Below are 19,901 nucleotides of genomic sequence, written 5' to 3'. Positions count from 1 at the left end.
GATTCCCTCTGTTTCTGTGTCCTGTCTATAAAATGGGAAAAATAATCTTGATTGCCTTTGAGATCTAAGGATGAGATCAGCAAAATATCTTACATGCAACTTCTTGCTGCCAGGGACAGATTCTGGTATCCAAACTAGGTCATTCACAACCAGCTTGTACAATCAGCACTGCCTTACTCGGAGTTGCATAACACTGATTCTGGATCAGTCACTTATACTGTTCTCTGTTTATTACTGTAAAGTAATGGGTGTAAAGTATGTTTAATTTCCAAGATAATAGCTAGTACAGTAAGTCATGGCAGGACAGTGCCAGGAATAGTTGGAAGAAAAGGGTGGAATTCAGAAAATAAGGGAAGCTGCAAACTGTTTTTCTGCAGCAGCTTCACACCAAGAAATAGAAGTATAGGTTGTTCTGATGATTTCATGAAGTCAGAAGGAGATGAGGAAGGAATCATTTAATCATCTGGCTGAAATGTTGATTCAGACCACCCAGTCTGAAGTATTTATCACAGACAATCACATTGCCACCAGTAACTTCAATATTACCTATTAGGGACTTGGGTTTAGACGAGGGACAAAGCATTATGTAGCTGCTTCATTTAATATCTTGTTCTTGCTTTCAGGCCAAGGAGGAACTAGAGGTTGAATTCAAATTGGAGGTTGCGTAAGTGACACAGAGACTATTTTAAAAATGCAAAAATCATTAATGATAGAACAAAACAAAAAACCCTGCAGTATTAGAAGTCATGCTTTGGGTTTTTCTGTAAAAAAAGTAGCCTTCTCCTACATTATTGCTACAGTCCCCAACACCTGACTGATTAGCTTGTTCTGTAGCTTAGCTGCTGTCAACAATGCACCTACCAGTTATCCAGAGAACTGTGTGGATGCCCCATCCCTGGAACTGTTCATGCTGGATGGAGCTTTGAGCAGCCTAGTCTAGTGGAAGGTGTCCCTGTTCATGGCAGGGGATTGGAAGTAGATGACCTTTTAAGATCCCTTCCAACCCAAGCTAATGATTCTATGATTTATCTACCTGGGGACATTTCAGAAGGCTTTCTGAGTGTGTGAGCATTCCTGCCTATCAATTTTCCATTGCCTGTTTCAGGTTATGTATTGGATGCAGTTTTAGTGTTGAAACATACTAGTTAGGTTTTCAGTGTATCTCCAATTCCTCCAGTTTTCCCTTGCAGTACTCTTTGAATTCTAGTAATTGTGTTTTCTTTCTGCCTAACACAATCACAATGGGATGGGAACTCTTGTAGCGATGTAAGGCTCCTTCTCCAGCGTGGTCAGCCTGCCACCCATGAATCACCATTTTTGTCTCTGTGTTGCCACAAGGTAACTAAGGCCTGGCAGAAATAAAGTGACTAGTCTAAGGCCAGCCCTCCTTCTAGTAGGGAGCCAAGGCCAGAAGTCAAGTCGCTCCACACCATCTCCTGACTTCACCTGAATGGTCTGGAAAGCTTTTGGTTTTTTCCCACGTAATTGGTACTGGCTGCCCTGTGCCACTTTGAAATAGGCTCCCCAGGAAAGTGGTCACTGTACCAAGCCTGCCAGAGTTCAGGAAGCATTTGGACAATGCTCTCAGGCACATGGTGAATCTTGGGGTTGTCCTATGCAGGCCAGGAATTGGATAGTTTGATCCTCATCAATCCCCTTGCAAGTCAAAATATTTGCATGCCAGCAAATACATATAACTGTATTCCCAACAAGGACATGCTGGTGTATTGGCTAAAATACATTTATTTCACGTGTTTCAGTAAGAAGAGTTTGACTGCCTAACAGGAGATTCCATTTTAGATGATTGCACTGTAAAAAAACAACCATGCTACACATTGTTCAGCTTTGGTACAGAGATGAGTCTCCTCAGAGCAGTGCTCAGCCCATGCAAGCAAGGGAAGGAGCTTGTTACATACTTGCTGGGGTCTCTCAGACTCTTGTTAGTTTAAGTGGGAAGAAAGGGCAACATCCTGGGTAAAGATGAGAGGGATTTGCTTAACTCAAAAAAATTAATGTTTTTCATTTTGTTTGCCAGACCTGGTCCTCATGAGATGATTGCTAGCAATGGAGTGCTGGTGGTAAGTATCTTTCCCAAGATGTTTTCTTTAAATTATTCCTCAATGTAAAGGGAAAGGGACGGTGGGGGTTAAAGAAGCCAGTAGGCTCATTCTTTCTCTTTCTTTCCTCTATTCTATTTAGATTCATTCAAAATGGGATATTTTATTTACCTGTTCATTGAAGATATCCCATTTGTCCTATACTTCCTTATTTCTGATTTTTCCTATACTTCACCACACCACACCACACACATGCATGCACACATACACACACAGAATTTTTCTCTGGTACTAGTACTTCAAAAAATGTACTGCTGTCTATCAGAACTCAATGATACAAAGGCTGTGAAGTCACTTTTTGATAATCTACCCAGCCCTTTCCTTCCCTTGGAGATGAGCCATGCTCTGTGGGTAAGTTCTGCATGAAATACTGACTTATCAAAAATACATTATATTGAAGAAGAGTGAACACCATAAAAAAATATCAATCCCCAAAATGCTAATAGCAATGCTTCTTCAAAAAACCCTTCCTACTACTGACTATTGATCTCTCAGTGACATATCTTTATTTATTTCCTAGTTTAACCTTTTGTATTTATGCTACTATCATGAAAATGGTCCTGATTTTCTTCCTTTGTGTATTTCTCTCACTGTGCTCAATCTTAAGTCATTGTCACACATGGGATTCCTACAACTCCCTCCAAAGATTTTCTTTTTCATTAGTCAGCAGCTAATGGGAAAAAGCCCAGAGATGCCAGGGAATTCAGAACTCCAAGTTACTCCCACCTGAGGGGTCCACAGGTCCCTATAATGAGGATGGGATGTGATGGTCTTTCTCACAAAATCCTGAAATCTGTCTTTCACAGTGTCGTGAACTTTGCTGCTTGGAAGTTGAAGTGGCAGAGAAGACGAAGCAAAAATCAAGTAAGGTTTTCGTTTTGTTATCCATTTACCAGTAGTTGTTGCATGCTTACGTATGAGGAGATGCCCCTTTCATATAATGGGTTAGTGAAATAAACAGTGCTTACAATGTTCAGTGAAGTTAGTGGCAGGTAAACACATTAGGTTGTTATAGACAATGACATCATCCAGATACATGTTAATAAGGCCTATTAAATGCGCAATGAAGTTGAAATCCCAGTTCTATATCACAGCAGGAATATTCAGAGTCCCCTTTCTATCAGAAGAGCATCCACTTTGCTCCTTTCACTTTAGTTCCAGCACTTTGCTCTGGGCAAAGCTGTGCCACCTGCACCCCAGTTTTAATCAAGCTAGCACATTTTTCTGGTTAATCGTATTAACGTTTGTCATGACCTTTGTTTTGCTACTTTAGAGAAGGAGCTTTCCCTCACTGTGAAGGGCTCCTTCCAGGGGACTCAGGATATCATGCTGGGCCCCAATGGACTTGTCAGCCCGTCGTGTCCCATCGAGTTCCACTACATCAAGTACGCAGAGCCAACACTGGATGTCATGCTGCCAAAGAAGAGGCGCTACCACCCTGTATGGATTGGTATTGTATTGGAGTGGTCTTGGTGATGGAGGGATTTTCAGTGGCTGTCAAGAAAGTGGGAGGAAGGAGAGAGGGTAAACCCATTCCTGGTTTTGTCCTAAAGCATGTTGTTTTGCCAGTGGTCCTGCAGGTACAGCACAGAGACGGGCTCCCCAGTCGTGATGCTGAACTCGCTGCCCATGGGAAGGAAAACGACCATTGCAGAGGTAAGCATCACTTCCAGGTGTTGGTAATAAAGGGTCACTCAAACAGAAACAGTTCCTCACACTGTTGTCCCAGATGGCTGCTAAGAGTATCAGAAGTGTTCTGATTTTTGATTAGACTTTGAGAAAACAAGAGCTTTGTTTCTCCAGATGTTTTCTCCACAGAGGCAGGTTGTTGCTGTATTAATCTCCATTATGTGCCACTAGTAGAGAGAGAGACCTACAAAGACATAAGAAAATTTCATACTTCCTTCAGAACATCTCTCCCTGTTTACCCAAAGACTCACTGACTCCCCCTTTGCTTAGGATCCAAACTGAAAGTTGCTTCTTGGGCACAGAAGAGGAAAATATCAAAAAACCTGTCCTTAGCCAACCATATATTTAAGAGGACACTATATTGAAATAGGCTGAAAATATTAGTCATAGAGTATGTATTTTAAATAATATAATGAGAATATTTATTTAAAAGAACCATTAAGACATCCTCTCAGAACAAAACACATTTCATCACTTTATAGAAGGTTGAAATAATGATTTTTAAGAGAGGATAAAGTGTGGGCAGAACCAAATGCAGACTTTGCAGTCTCTTAACTGTGAGACTATGGCCAGGATGTCAAAGCTGTGCTGTGTACTAGAGCATGAAGAATGGAGAAAACACAAACAATGGTAATTCAGAGTGCTGCAGAAAGCTTATGAGTAGTACAGGAAGTGGGAGCTGCTGCATGAGTCTCAGAAACCTCTTATACCAGGATGCTTAATGGTTTCTGCAGCCTGGAAAGATTTAGGATCTGCAGGTAGGGATGTTTCACTAATAAGTAAATGCTTTTGGAAATATATGCCAAGATCTCAGACATTAAAGTTTGTGATTGCCAGACCTTGCTGGGTTATAAATCAAGTTCTGACCCCAAGACAGAAAGGGAAAATATAAAATTTAAAATCAAAAAATTACACATTCTTGTTTTCCAGGAGAAAAGATTTGACTTGAATGTGACAGCAAAACCTTGGTAAGAAATTTTCTTCTATTCCTTAAGACTTGGTTCATGGATTTTGATATTGTTTTAGCCACATGGAAATGACACAAGCAAACATTCTCAGTCTGAAAACTAGAATGTGCTTATAGTAAAACATAAAATACATGCACAATATATAATACATAATTAGCCATAAGAAGATTTGTCTTTAATCAGTTGATGAAACACTGAAATAAACATGTATTTACTTCAGCATTATCCCTTTCCTTCTGACCACAGAATATTTTCTTTGGTCAATGTCAGTCTCTGGAATTCACAAAAAGAACAAAGCTAGCTGGCAACAACAACAAAAAAGAATAGTCAGATGTAAAAGTTTAATTTAATCAGGAATTAGGAATTATTTTTCACTTTACTATCAATATTCAGCAATGATGAACCTTGTTTTCTGTTAAGTCCACTTATATATTGAGTAGAAACTAAGGTTGACAAGTTAACTTGTGCTTTGACATCTGTAGATGTGTCGTTGATACTCATCAGTTACCATGGAGATACTTCAGGTTATCCATAGCTGTATGGAACACACAGAAATGGGCAAACTGGTATTTTTATGTGCGTGTGTCTGACTGAGAAAGAAAAGGAAAAAAATAATTTTGAATTCAAACAGAATTTTCTGTCATTCATTTCAAAACATCAAGTGGACAGTGATAACAGGAAAATCAGTGTTATTCCACAACAGGAAAAACACCTCCTGCTCATTTATTTTACTTTCAGCGATCTTTAGAAGCAGTTTGTTTGGATCTTGATTTACAATAGAAACTGGCTTTTGCAGCTCCACCTTACTCAATTCCCATTGTGTGTATTCATTTACAAATAAAGTTATAATAATTTGTCAGATTTTACCCAAATCTGGTGGTGGAGAAAGCTCATAATTACATTTATTTACCAGTTTCATAGAAATTATGGACCCAGTAGAAGAGAGAAGTTCTGTCTCTGGAAGAAAATGCAAACCCCTGGCATTTGACAATGCCTGGCCATGTAGCTCTGACCTGACCATGACCATCTCTTGCCTATTGAAGTCTTGTAGGAGCAGAGCAGGAAGGGCCAGGAGGGAGATCAGTGGGCAGAAGAGCACAAATTCCCAGGGAAATAAACTACAATTGTGGTCCCTTTAGGAATGACTTAATTTCAAAATAGACACCAGTGAAGTCTTCCTCTGGGAGAGGATGTGCCTTACAATTTTTGAGTCAAGGCTGATGTAGAATAGAACTTCCAGCCTTGACTCCTGGAGCAGCCTGTGCAAGAGTAGCCACAGCAGAGCTGCAGGGCTGGAATCCTGCCCAGTGACCCATCTCTGCCCATCCCGGGGCTGGCTGTCCCCGAGGTCTCTGCAGCAGGCTGGGTTCCCAGCCAGCCTCCCCAGCGGGGCTCACCGCTAGAGGGGGATGCCTTCCCACTCCACTTGCTCAAAAGGAGAATTTTCATTCACTTTGAAAATGCCAGTCTTTGAAAATTGAATGTTATTTTAGATTTCGAATAAATAACCTGAGAAAATAACCTGTGAAATAGGAATCGATACTTTCACTCTTGAGCATCTGCATGGATTTTCTAAACTTGTCAGTGTTTTAGTTGTAGAATATTAATTAAATTTTTTTTTAATTGTTTCCTCCAATTAGCAATAATTGGGAATAATGCCATTAGTTAATCTTACTAATTGACATAAGTTTCTTACTTTTAAAAACAGTGAAATTATTCTCTCTTGCTCCTGTCATGTTGCATCATCCTGTTTGAAGGGAAGGGTCCTGTAGATTATCTTTGATCAATGCCCTAAGATTGATATGGGTGTGTCAATATTTAATATATGTGTCTTTTTTTATCTTAGTAATTGCTCATGCCACCAAGACCTGGACATGCGCTTTGGGTTTAACTTATGTTCTGAAGAGATGGCTTTCCTGGGGAAAAGAAAGAGATATGTAGCAAGTGCTCTCAAAAATGTTTTTCACCTACCACACGATCTGCAGGATCAAGAAGTACGTGTGTGCTGAGGGAAGAGAACTTGAATCTCTAGTGCTTTCTTGTACTCCTGTAAATGAGTGGTCAGCAAAACAGGCCACACGTATCTGTTGTGCAGGTACCAGCTGGTCCATGTGTCTTGAGTACATTTGCTTCTGCTGCCAAGGTTTGTTATTGAAAACACTAGCTGCAGTCACCATCCCGCAGTACTATCAATTTGGAATTTCTCATAGTTGAGGTGTGTTCATTCCTGCCATGCTGAGCTAATAACTGGCTTGGTTCAGAACTACTGGATATATTACACAGCAAAGATTTTTTTTCCCTTTTTCCAGTTTTACTGCTTTATGAGAATTTAGGACTAGCATCTTTGAGTGCTTCTTATATCTTCTGTTTCCTGCAGTTTTGAAATTCCTTAAAATAAATATAATTTATTTTAAAATAACTTCAAGATACTGGAGATTAACAGTACTGCTGAGGGTAGCTTAACAACAGTGGCTGTGAACTGGGTGTATTTCTTCATGGGATTGGCATGCAGATTTTCATACAGAAGTAGTCAATCTGTGAAATAAGAAGAGTGGTGGAATGAGAGATGCATAGAAAATACATTGTTGCTTCCACAGAATGTTTTTTCTTGTTCATCTGTGCCTGTATTTGTCCTAGAGATGGGCAAGAATCCCAAGTTTGGGTTAATCTATGAACCAAAGGGAAATAAGTGCCAGTAGCAGTTGTTGCTTGGTTTTGGAGTCTTTCCTTCTGAAAAGGGACCTGGGCTCCGAGATTGGGACCTGGGCTGGCTGTGGTGACCAGCCCCCCTTGCAGTGTGGGTTGCAGTGCTGAATGCTGCCAGTGTGAATGTCCCATCCTCCCTGTGCCCAACAGGTCCCTGTTGTGGCTATCATCACGACAGGCGGAGGGCTGAAGTCAATGACAGGACTGTATGGCAGCCTCATGGGACTCAAGAAGTTAAATCTCCTGGACTGTGTGACATACATCAGCGGGCTGTCCGGCACCACATGGTAAGCCAGCTTGAGCAGGAGGCCTGGCCAGGCCTTTTGAGGGTCACATTGCTGCAGAGAGTAGCTTCTAAAAGCAGATGAGATCAGGAACTTTTCTTCAAACATCATATAAACAAGTTTCTCAGTAACAGGCCATTAAATACTAGCTCAATTTGGTGCACACTTTTTTTATAAGCAGTTCTTTACTGTGCTTGTCAACTCCACATGTGCAGCAGTTAAATGTGTACATGACAATTACACTCATCAAGATGCTTTCTGGGAAAATCGTTACTGTGGATGTAATTGTGGATGCCCATAGCATCATGCATCTTCCTTTCTCCACTGAATCCCAGCTGTTGTGGTCCCATTAACTTCCAAGACTGGCTCTGATTTCCAGCTGGAAAGAACTGCTGGACAGTGCACACTTACCCCTGCAACCTGCCAGTTTTGTGTTTCTCTGGGCAGTTTATTCCCTGCTCACAGAATCTAAGGCTGCCTAATGTCTGATTGTTCCATGCAGAGGAGGTTGGTAAAATAGAGGATGATGTTAAAATAAAGCACAGTGATACCATAAGATTAACACTAAGTGAATCGAGCCAAGAGGCAGCTGCTAATATGAATGAGTTTAAGGTTCTGAAAAACAAACAAAGAAAATTTATTATAATTCTTTGTGCTTTACAAATATACCTGTGTTCACACATGGCAGTTTTATCCCTTAACCTTCTGCCAGTTCTGCTTAAATAAAAAAATTAAAAAAGGTCAAGAACATAAAAACCCCACCTCATTCTTCAGGGCCATTTTGAAAAACTGTCATAGAAACTCTGGAGTGTTCATTCTGCTGGATGGAGCAGCTGAACCAGAGTATGTGTGAGCAGAAGGGAATCCCTGAATGTCAACTTCTGTTCTCAAAGCACATTTCCAGTCTTTTTTTGCTCCTTTTGACTTCTGTATTGTCTTTCTCCAGGACCATGGCCAACTTATACAGAGATGCCTACTGGTCACAGAAGGACCTGGACTCACATATTGGTGAAGCCCAAAAACAGGCAACAAAATGCAAGATGGGCTGTTTCTCCATGGATCGCATGAAGTACTACAACAAGCAGCTTTGCCAGAGGAAAGAAGAGGGATACAGGACATCATTTATAGATCTTTGGGGTCTCATGATTGAGTACTTACTAAACGATGGGGTATGATGTATATTCCATTTCTTAGAGAACCATGTGTTTTCCCCTTAGTGGATGGAGAGGAAACTAGTCCATCATTTCAGAAAATGTGCCTCAAAGCAGAGGGTAATTCTCTGTGTTAACAAAATAGCAGATTTTTAAAACTCCTTTAATAGTTTGCTTAGAAATAAATGCATCCTATGTGCTAATAAATTCAGTTGTGGATGCAGCCATTTCAACTCTGGCTGGTATTTAAGTGGAAATGAAGGCAATCTTGGGAAGTGAATCTGAGATGCAAATTACTCATGCAAAAAGAGTTCAAAATGCAAAGAAGAGTAATCTCAACAATGTGAAAACTATCTCAATCAATCCTGAAACAGCTAGAATGCTCAGTGAGTTGCATCCACTGGCAGGAAACTTGATAGGCAAATACAGTGGAGGCAAGTACATATTTTCCTTTTCCTCAGAAGCACTGCTCACATGGTTTAAGTGATACTTATTTTTTATAAGTAATTTCAAATTTGCTTTTCTGTTACTTGAAGGGGTTTCTACCCCTACAGTAAAGCAGTCTACTTCCTTTTCTCCCCAAGGGGATCACAATTACAGGATGTGTGCTTCGGCACTTGGAAAGTGGGAAAGGATGAGTGGTTGAGGATTGAGCAGAAGTGTCCTCCAATGAGGGCAGAAATCCTACAGTTGTTCAACCATTTATTTGGGTTTATTTTTATGTAAGTACATATATAGCATTATGTATATGTAAACAGAACATAAATGCATAGAGAGGAATACTAGGTATTAAACAAAAGTGTGAGCTAAATGGACGCCTCTGTTTTGATCTCGGCTAGATGTGGTCCCCCTTGCTATTTAACCAAGCATTTCCTCATTTGAGTAGTGCTGACTATTTCTATGTAGCCATTAACCTCTCCTGAACCTTCCAGAGCAAGCTACTCTTAAATTTTCCAGTAGTTCATGAGATTTCATGTTTTTTATAAACCTCTTCAATGAGAATATGCTTTTTCAGAAAAGAAGCCAGGTGGGGTGCAATAATTTGCTGCCAAATTTCAGTTTCTTTGCGAGGGTAGACTGTGATAGCTGTTGTGTGGTAGAAAAGGAAGTTAAGTATCAACATGCTCAAGGGCTTCCTTCAGATTCAGAAGAGCAAGGATGGCTCACTACATTCCTCAGCCTAAGGAGCAGCCCACCCCTCCTTCTACTTGTCAGGACAATACTTCCTGGGACTTATAGAGGTGTACAGAAGTAGTTGTCTCCCTCCTTATCTTTCTGTGAATCCATGCACAAAGCCAGGCTGGAGCCTGGGAGCCTGCTCAGGGATGGTTGGTGGGGGTACCTGCCGTGTTCTGCGTGGTGGAGCAGCCAGGGTGCACCCTGCGTGCTGGGGTGGAGCTTCCCAGGCTCCTCCTGCACTGGGGCCAGAGTTCGTTTCCATCTCCTCTCATGTAACACTTTTTCTTCAAAACCAGAAAGACCCCCACAAGCTTTCAGAGCAACAAGAAGCACTGTGTGATGGCCAGAACCCACTGCCCATCTACGTGTCAGTCTGCGTCCGGGACAGTTACAGCACCAATGATTTCAAAGGTAAGGATGTCGTTTCAGATCCTCTGAGGCTAAAATTGGCAGCTAAATTCCCGTCATCACTCTTCTCTTCGTGGTAGCGCTTGGGGAAAACAATCCTGATGTGTTAGTTGCTTTTTGGAGAAATAACCATCACCTCCATGCATGACCAGCAAAACTGCTCCTCATCTGCCACCATGCCCAAGCTCAGACGCCTCCCTGGAGATCTGCGTTTAAGAGTGAGGCTTTGCAAAGGCAGCATATTAAACATAACTGAGACCAATGTATGCCCCAGGTTCCCCTCTCCTCACACCTGTCTGGAAGCCCTCTAAGTGTCCCGTTGTGGCTGTATTGCAGAGTGGGTGGAGTTCACTCCCTACGAGGTGGGACTGCTGAAGTACGGCGTGTTTGTCCGCACGGAGCATTTCGGAAGCGAGTTCTTCATGGGCCGCTTGTTAAAAAAGCTCCCTGAATCCCGCATCTGCTACCTTCAAGGTGATGTATAGCGTTGTTCTGACACAGAGGCACTTAGGGGGTGAAATGCTGTTAACCAGTGGGGAGATAGTTCTGTCCTAACATACTGAACACTGCCTGCTGGGAAATGGGAGTGGTAGTTTATCCAAAAGAATACAGTAAAGCAACCCGCATATTTTTCCAGTTTCTTGGCACTGTCTTGGTAGATGAATTGTCTGTGTCTTAGAGATGGAATAGATGAAGATCCTTAATTCTTTCATAGTAAGTAATAGCTCCCACTTCTTTGGTTATTATGGTTTCTCTCTGAATGCACTCCAACCTAAGTCCAATTGGATTAGTCAGATTTAAATTTACAATGACTGGTGATATGGTGGCACTCTGTTTTGACAACAAAGCCACCAATGCCCCTGTGGCGAGGCAAAGAGGGGTAATCCTGGATGGAGAAAAGAGTGCACAGTGGAGCTGGAGCCCACTGCATGTGTGAGCCTTTACAAGCTGTGGTGTGAGATGTCATCTTACAAACATCTGACAAGTCACTTCATCCCCTTGTGAAACAATTCAGGGTGTCAGAAAGAGTTACTGATCAGAGTAAGTGCAGAAAAAGACAAGTTAGAGAAAGGAAGATGAGGATGGAAATGATGTGTTTGTAGTCTATGTGTTATTTGAATTTTTTGCTTTGCCTCTTAAGCATGTCTTTTTTTCTTCTTTACTTGCCTCAGATTCTTTGCTCTCTTTACCATGTGGCAGAGCCGTGTAGTAGGTTAGGCACAAAGTTGATGATAGCATGACTTGAATCAGTGACAAAGAAAGTTAAGAGGATTTTAACAGTGTGGAAGTTTAGAAATATCTCTGTTAGTCCCATTCAAAAATTGAGCCAGAAGGTCAAAATAGAAGTAGAGGGCATTTTCTTGTTAAAATGTGTCCTTGTGTTCACTAATTCCTTTTACAGGTATGTGGAGCAGTATATTTTCTGTGAACCTTTTACAAATATGGGGACTGTCCCATAGTTCAGAGGACTTCTGGAAGAGATGGACACAAGACAGAATAGATGAAGTTGGTGAGAAATTATTAAGCCTTTAATTTATGGTCTTTTATTTTCCTGTGTGGCTTTTGGCATCATCTTGTCAACTTTGCTGAAGCTGGCATCATAGGATCTTACAAGATATAGTGACTTCTCCTCACACTGCATAGAGTAATAATAGGAAGAGGGAAATCAGGAAAAAGCTGCTGGAATTACTAAATTACTGAAGCGCTACTGGTTCCTTTAGAGGAAGTTTTAGAGGGGTCAGACATTTCCCAGGAAGTGTTTTGGTGTTACAGTTCTCACTTAGCCATACAGAACCAAGAACCAACAGCAGAGAATATGGTACTTTTTACTGCCTATACAGAATATAAGCATGGTTCATCAATGTTTCCTGGGTTTTTATTTTACTACTCAGTACAGTAATTACTGCATTGGATTCATACTGGCACAAAGATAAATGAGGCCCAGAGAGTATGTTCTGAAGCAATACAGAAACCATGATTTTATTGCTAAATCACTTGATAGGATAGTAACTATAATTACAGACATCCTTAAAAATTACAGAAATACAATGTGCAATCACAGAAACCACCAGGTCTCTCCTGCTGCACCGTCAGCCTCTTGGGCTGGCAAAGCAGATTGTCATTTCTAGAAACCTCACCTTGTGCCACATTTCTGCTTTTCACCCATGTGCCATCTACCCACCCCCTAAACTACCCATAGTTTCTGAATATGAATGTATGCCCCAGGTTTTCCCGGGGTGCTCTCACTCTGCTGATTAAGCATGTGCTCACGTAGCCATGAGTGATCATTGGGTAGCAGCTGTCACTGTTGCAATAGACCCTGTGGTTGCTGGTGTTGCCCATCTGACTGAGCAGTGGCTTATTCATCAGCCCCATTTTCTCCATGCTTGTATCTGTTCCGTGTTATCTTCCGGTGCGGATATTTATCTTCTGACAGAACATTTTCTGAATTGCCTAATTTCCTTATGGTGTCCTTTTTCCAAGACTAAAGATTGCTTCTGATGGACTGTCTTCAGGCCAAAGCTTAAGCCCATCAGCAGAGCTTCGTCCAGCAGCCATTCCTTTCCCTCAGAAGAGTTTGTGTGTGTTTAGTGAATCATCCCAGAAGAGCCCCTGGGAGCTCCTTTGCAGCAGGACAGCCAGGAAGGAGCACAAGTTAACAAGCAGTTCACCAGTTTTTCTCCCCTCCTCTAGATGAAGACCCGGTGTTGCCCACAAGACCCCACGAGCTGAGGACTCGCGTGTACACCCCCCCTGGTGCCCTGTCCAGCGCCCTTCGGGGGGCACTGACCGACCGCTTCTCCGTTGCCCAGCACCACAATTTCCTGAAGGGCTACCAGCTGCACAACAGCTACATGGAGAACGAGCACTTCTGTCGGTGGAAAGGTGATGGCAACTGATACTTAGCTGGCATCATTTTCGGGGAGTTTTGGGGTGGGGAATTCAGGAAAAAAGCCTGCCAGGCTTGGGAGAGAATAAAAATCCTCCCAAGAGGCACTAAAACTTCAGTGTTGCCAGGCATTGAAGAATTAATATTTATATTCGTTTTCTTCAGCTGAAACCTCTGCAGTCCAGACTGAGAGGATAGACTTGAAGCTGACTGATCCAAATTTAAAGTGGCAGAGAGCAGAAAACATGGGGGAAAGCTTAATTTGGCAAGATTATACCTCTAACTTCAGATGCAGCTGAAATAACCAAGAAAATATCACCTATAAGAGAAAGCTGGAAGTGAATGGGGTTTTCTAGTCCAAAGAAGAGGGGACTGAGGGGGAAGCATAAGTCCAAATGTATACAGGATCGAAAATATTTTGTTCTCCAAATCAATGACAGATAGAAGATGAAACAATAACCAAAATGAAGCAAGTCAGATGTAGGTTAATTATTAGACATAGCTTACTGGCACTAATAGGTGTGACATGTTAATGCAATATATTGCCTGGAAACACAGCACAGATTTTTCAGAACAGGAACTTAGGTGTTTTGCCATCCTTCTCATGCCTGTTTGATGGTCTAGTGGTGGGGCAATTAAATTAAACCAGGCCTCTGGAATGATCAGTTCCGTCTTACACTTCTTTTTCCAGTCAAAATACGTGCAGATCTATTCTTATTCAAGAAATATTTTTCTTTTAGACACTGTGTTAGACTCACGTCCCAACCAGCTGATGCAAAATCCCGATCAGCTGGGCATGATAGATGCTGGATTTTTCATCAATACCAGCAGTGCACCACTTTTAAGGCCACAGAGGGAAGTGGATGTCATCATCTATCTAAGTTATACTACTGGATCACATACATCGGTGAGGATGGTCTTGTTACCATGTGTTGTATCTCCTTTTACTTGTAAATGCCCAGCCTGTAGCATCCAGAACTGCTGGTTGTATCAGCTGTTCAGTTTATAACATCTGCATTGCCCTATATTTTTCACTGTAGTGATTAATACTTTTCCTATTTCTTCCTGCAATTCCTGGACTCTTTCTTACTCATTTATGAACATGTTGAATTATTCAAGGGGGTGTCAGCATGGTCTTTTCCAGAATGATGGGAAGAGCCTCTTCTGCATTATGCTGAATCAAGCAGGCTTTCAGACAGTGCATAGGAATATTCATAAAGATGAGGAAGTGATTTCTTCTGACTTAAGTTAGAATATAAAAAGGCTTAAGTGGATATCAGCAGCAGGTAATTTCTGGGCTGACAAATAAGATGCTACAAGTAAAATTCAGTGATGAGCATCTTCCTGTAGAAAACCCATTTCATGGAGATAAAGTTCATTAGCTGTCTATAAGAGCAGGCAGAAAAGAAGTTTGGATCTTTTTGTGCCAGAAACTGAGGTTAGTTGAAAATTCACTGTTAAGCACTTTGGCCTTCCTAAGTAGAATTACATTCTGGGAATGAGAACAGCTGTGCTGCTACTAATAAGCACAGCTACTAATAAGCATCTGTTGGATGAGACAGATGTAATGAAGTTTTATTTCAGCCTCATTCATTGTCTAGATAAAACTTAAAAAAAAAGACTGCTGCAATTTTAAGTAGTAGAAACTTTTTTTCTGTTTGATAGTGTTCACTATTAGATGGTGCAGCGTAAATAATGTAGTGCATATTAGGACATGATGTTTTATTAAACATTTCAGGAAAAAGATATAGCATAGCCTAGTGCTTCAGATTTTTTCAGTAAAATATTAATCTCAATTAACACTGTGCCATAATGACTGCACAGGCAGAGATATAACTGTACATTGAAACTTAACTTTCTTATCTCCTGGCTTCCAAGCACATAAGATACCTTAAATGTTTTCCTGTTGTGATTTCCTTCTCTGGTTAATTCTATATAATGTGTTAACACAGGCTCTTTCATTTGCTGATGCTTTACCCTAAACTTCTGCAAATTGTTTCAATTTTTTAATTTTTTTTTAAACAGTGTCCTGGGTGAACCCTTTAATTCTGAAATTGTGTTTACAGCTTGTGACTAGCAATGTGGTTACCATGTGTGGTAATTGCATATAGAGTAACCATTGATAAGAAGCAACTCACCCTATGGATCTGAGCTACTAAACCTTAATAGTAGATGACAATTTGGGGCCTTTAGACAATGAAGTTGATTACCAGTGCTGACCATTTTTGTGATCCTCCAGTCTCTAGATAAGGCGTGTAAATACTACTCAGAGCAGAAAATCCCATTCCCAACAATTTCTTTGACTGACGAAGATAAGAAAAATCTGAAGGAGTGCTACATCTTCCAAGATTCAGATTTGCCAGGATGTCCAATTGTGATTTTTCTTCCCCTTGTGAATGATACCTTCCAAGAGTACAAAGCACCTGGTAAGTTAGAAGTAGTGGCAAAGCATTGAACAAAAGACACCACTGCTTCTGTGACTCGGGGACTTCTTCTTTGCTGCTGGCTGTCTTTGCTCTCTGGGTTCATGGGGGAGCACTCTAGCTAATTAAACTTGTTTTCCCCATTCCTACCAAAGCTGTTATGTTCACTCATGTCTTCATTGTGTCTCTAAGAGGACCAACACAGCCTGTGTCTTCTGGATGGTGTGTGCCTTCACCTCTCTCCCATTTGTTACTTGAAGTGTTCCTACCTAATTGCAAAAGCTTTTTTCCCCTGAAAGGTATAGCTCTCTCAGATTATTTCCTGCTGCATATATTGTCTATTGTTCAGGTATTGAATTCTACCATTGAGGAACCATAGTGTCATGTATGAGTCATGGGGGAGAAAGAATCTGGCTTTCAGGCTGAACTCCTGCAATATTAAGATCACTGTGTCTCATTTTGGTTCAGCACGAGCCCAGGGATCATTTTACTGACTGTGATGTGTTCAGGGCCTGTCACTCCTTTTCTGCCAGGCCACCTGCTTTGTACTCCTTTACTGCAAGTTACTAGGATGCATTTTCTCTGATCCTTGGTAGCAGGGAGGTTAAGCCCAAAATGCTGCTGTTGTGGAATTTGTGTGACACAAAAATCAGAAAGGGAGAGATGGATCAGGCAGATGCACTGAACTTTATACAGCATTGCAGGAACTCTCCGTTTCCACATGTTTTGATTGCTCCTTTCTCACTTAAATTCTGTTCTCTTACTAGCAATTAATCTTCCTCATCTGAGGTTCATGGAAATCCCAGCTGCCCAGGCTAAGACCTGCAGTGCATGGACATTGGCTTTTGGAATGCCCTTTCAGGCTGACATCCTTGTCTGATAATGACTTTAATAACTTTAATAAATGGCTTTAATGAGACAGATGTTTCTGAGTAAGCTGTAGATGAACATTGTGATACCATCCCTCACTTCTCTCTTGTGCCCTCCTTCCTTCAGACTCACAATGTTCTCTTGGCTAAGGTGGTGATATATGAGCTACACTGTTTGCATTTAAACCCTATGAACTTTCGTCAGGAGAAAAGTCCTGCTCCTCATGGACAGTTTGACACTGATTAAGGTAAGCATCATGTCACAGCAACAACAACTCTTTCTCTCCAGGTGTCAAGCGCTGTTGCTCAGAGATGGATGAAGGCCAGCTTGATTTGACCAGCTGCTGTTCCCCCTACTGCATGTTCTCTGTCCGATACACCGATGAGAACTACCGCAAGCTGCTGAATCTCAGCGAGTACAACATCCTCAACAACTCTCAGACGATTATGCAGGCCTTGCAGACAGCGATGCAAAGGAGAAGGCAGAAAATGTGCTGATTGCTCTTATCTTCTCTGAGGAGTTTTTCATGCTCTAGGACCCAGAAGGGACATACCTTTTTCAAACACTGGTCATTCTGCACTACAGAAACTATCCCAGCTGGTGCAGTGTTTGCTGGGGTTTTTCTATCCCCAAGAAGTGGTCTCTATAAGCAAAGACATTGTGTGGGAAATTTTTACTTATGTTTTGTTCCATCAATTAAGGTTGTCTGTAGAGCACTCTTTGCCTAAAATACATGTTAGATTTTTAAATAGCGTGATTTTAAGCATAACTTATTATAATATATAGGAAAATGATTTAATAACTATAAAGGAAAATAATTTTTTACCGCCACAGCGCTACAGTTATACAACACAGCCAACACACCTACAGGCCATAAGAAGGGAGTATAAACTTCTGCTCCCACAATTCTGCTTTGTGGAACACGAGATATGACCTGTCCTGGAAAACAAAGAGAACTGGAAGCTGGTAATGGATCCCTTGGTCAACTCTGTTTTGCAAGTGTCCCAAAGAGCAGCCACGGAGGCTGGAAAAGTGAAGAGGGACAAGTGTGTGCACACAACCAGCCCCATGATCTCATCCACATCCTGGGATCTCTTGGGCTGTGAATGAATCATATGTGATAGGAAGGAGCAACTTAGGAGGAAGTGGCATAAGACTTTTCACATAAAATGTTTTTTTTAAAGCAAAGGGTGTAATTTGGGCACATCAAAATTCCCTGTTAATTTATGTCAGTTTTAATTGGTTTGTACTGAGACAGTATATAAAACCTCAACACTTTAATTGGAAGCTTTCAAAATAAAACACCCGGGATCTTGTTTTCCCTGTTGGGTTACTTCTCATAATAAAATACCATTCTTAAATTTAAAAAAAAAAAAAAATGTATTTGAAAGTATTTTACTTTCAGTAGACAATGAAAACTTTGCTGTGTTGCTTGGTACAACAGTTTAGGTCATATGCCTATCAAAAAAATTTATTATTTGTTTACTTCTGCCTGTACAAACTGAGTAGAAGTAAGTCAATAGCCTAAACATCTTAAAACAATCTGAAGACCACATGTGGGATCTAGCACAAAAACACCAATTAAATTTGTTGTGGTATGCAAAATACATTTGCTTTTTTAAACTTACTTCCTTTCCCTCTTCATTGAAAGTGCCCTTTTTTTAAACTGCTCTGAACTGTGCTGAGGGTGAGCTGTAAAAATTATAAATCCATAACAACTTTTGCATTCCAGGAGCAAGTCAAATTGAAAACACACTATTTATAAGTTTTGTGTCCTAAAGACAGCTGGGAATATTTTAAACAAAGAATCTATTCAGGCAGAAAAGAATCTATCAGCTACATATTATAATATGTGACTAAAATAAACCAGGGAAAATACTTGGGTAAGTTGAAACATTTCATGTTAATATTTTACAAATTTGTTTGAAACATAACTTCTTTTTAATAGACTGCCTACCTCGTCAGCCCAGGGAACCCAACATGAAAATAACAGGGTTCATTCACAGCCAAATAATGTTTGGCTTGTTACAAAATGACACTTCGAGGATTTCATTTTAGCAAGGAGTGCTGACAAATCATCTTTACAAATTGGTTCAGGATAACTTTTCCAACACATTGGTCATTTATTACATCAAAACAAAACTTACATTTTTGTGCAACTGTAGCCTAATGTTGCCAGCCTAAAGATCACAGCATAAATACTAATGTTTGAAACATACAGTTTTGAACAACTATGCACTTCTGATTTTTTTTTTTCTCCTGTGGTAGTTTCACTAGTCATAGTCAGAATTATGATGCTATGTGCTCTGCATATAATCCTGGGAATTACCTCCATTTTTACCTGAAAACCCTGTTGTGAAAAAGTAAACACAGGTTTTAGCCATAAACTCTTGCCGCCTCCAGTTCTGAAGAAATGTTATTTACATGCAAAAATTTTGTGTGTACAGTACAAGACAATAAAGGCTTGTTTGCAAAATGAGAATTCTGCCTTGCTGCACATATTCAGGCATTTCAGTAATATGCTTCAGGTTCACAGTGTGAACATTCCTTGTTCCTGGAAAACAAAACTCTTTTTATCTCTGCAAAGAACATACCAAATACTTGCTGTGAGCATCGTGGATAAAGGAATGCCTCAGAGACAGTTTGCAGGAGTACAGAGTGAGCCATAGTCCCTCCCCCATGCAAGGGATGTCTCTGATGTGGATTGCAAATGCTGTCCATGAAAATGAGAGTTTTTTGGCCACTGGCACTGTAGGAATGAAAGTGTCAGAGGCCCAGTCTTGGTGGACAGTCTGGTTAATATTTTTGTCCTCCAAGGAGATGTCATAGTAAAGCATTGTCTTTAAACATGACTGACAGATGCCAATGCTGCCATTTTTCTGTGACCTAATGAAAAATGCATTTCATCGTTGAGCTGGCACACAGAGGAAACATGCCAAGTGTGTAGCCACATCCCTTCATGGCGTCACAAATACTGTCCCCTATGGCAAAAAATTTATTCTACCAAGTTGGCTGTGATGACTGATGATATTATTTTGCATGGCAATGTGCAAAGGGGACCTGCGCTGGCTGGTGGCAATGTTTGACCAGTAAGCTCAAGAATGCTCAGGGAATGAGCATCTTTTCACTCAGAGATGATGTGCTGGGGAAGCGGGGAAACCAAAAGAATCCCTTTCCCCAGAAAGTTTGATCTGTTATGATCTGTTGATGATGCAA

At 40.9% G+C, this 19,901-nt stretch overlaps 1 protein-coding gene across 1 annotated transcript in view; it reads left to right on the top strand.

Annotated features, from left to right (window-relative positions):
• LOC107206419 (cytosolic phospholipase A2 epsilon-like) overlaps window positions 1-19,164 on the top strand; it is a 34,549-nt gene extending 15,385 nt beyond the window's left edge. Inside the window, exons 6-21 of the mRNA XM_015632260.1 lie at window positions 624-664; window positions 2,036-2,078; window positions 2,924-2,981; window positions 3,391-3,557; window positions 3,687-3,773; window positions 4,737-4,774; window positions 6,621-6,768; window positions 7,631-7,767; window positions 8,711-8,933; window positions 10,391-10,505; window positions 10,839-10,976; window positions 11,905-12,012; window positions 13,197-13,388; window positions 14,133-14,299; window positions 15,632-15,818; window positions 16,974-19,164. Of these exons, the coding sequence (XP_015487746.1) occupies window positions 624-664; window positions 2,036-2,078; window positions 2,924-2,981; window positions 3,391-3,557; window positions 3,687-3,773; window positions 4,737-4,774; window positions 6,621-6,768; window positions 7,631-7,767; window positions 8,711-8,933; window positions 10,391-10,505; window positions 10,839-10,976; window positions 11,905-12,012; window positions 13,197-13,388; window positions 14,133-14,299; window positions 15,632-15,818; window positions 16,974-17,182 (2,058 nt within the window). The 3' untranslated portion in view covers window positions 17,183-19,164. The remainder of the gene's footprint in view (window positions 1-623; window positions 665-2,035; window positions 2,079-2,923; window positions 2,982-3,390; window positions 3,558-3,686; window positions 3,774-4,736; window positions 4,775-6,620; window positions 6,769-7,630; window positions 7,768-8,710; window positions 8,934-10,390; window positions 10,506-10,838; window positions 10,977-11,904; window positions 12,013-13,196; window positions 13,389-14,132; window positions 14,300-15,631; window positions 15,819-16,973) is intronic.
• The last annotated feature ends 737 nt before the right edge of the window (window positions 19,165-19,901 follow it).

Source organism: Parus major, chromosome 5 (assembly GCF_001522545.3).
Source record: "Parus major isolate Abel chromosome 5, Parus_major1.1, whole genome shotgun sequence".
Classification (NCBI taxonomy): domain Eukaryota; kingdom Metazoa; phylum Chordata; class Aves; order Passeriformes; family Paridae; genus Parus; species Parus major.
This window is presented reverse-complemented; position numbering and strand designations above follow the sequence as displayed.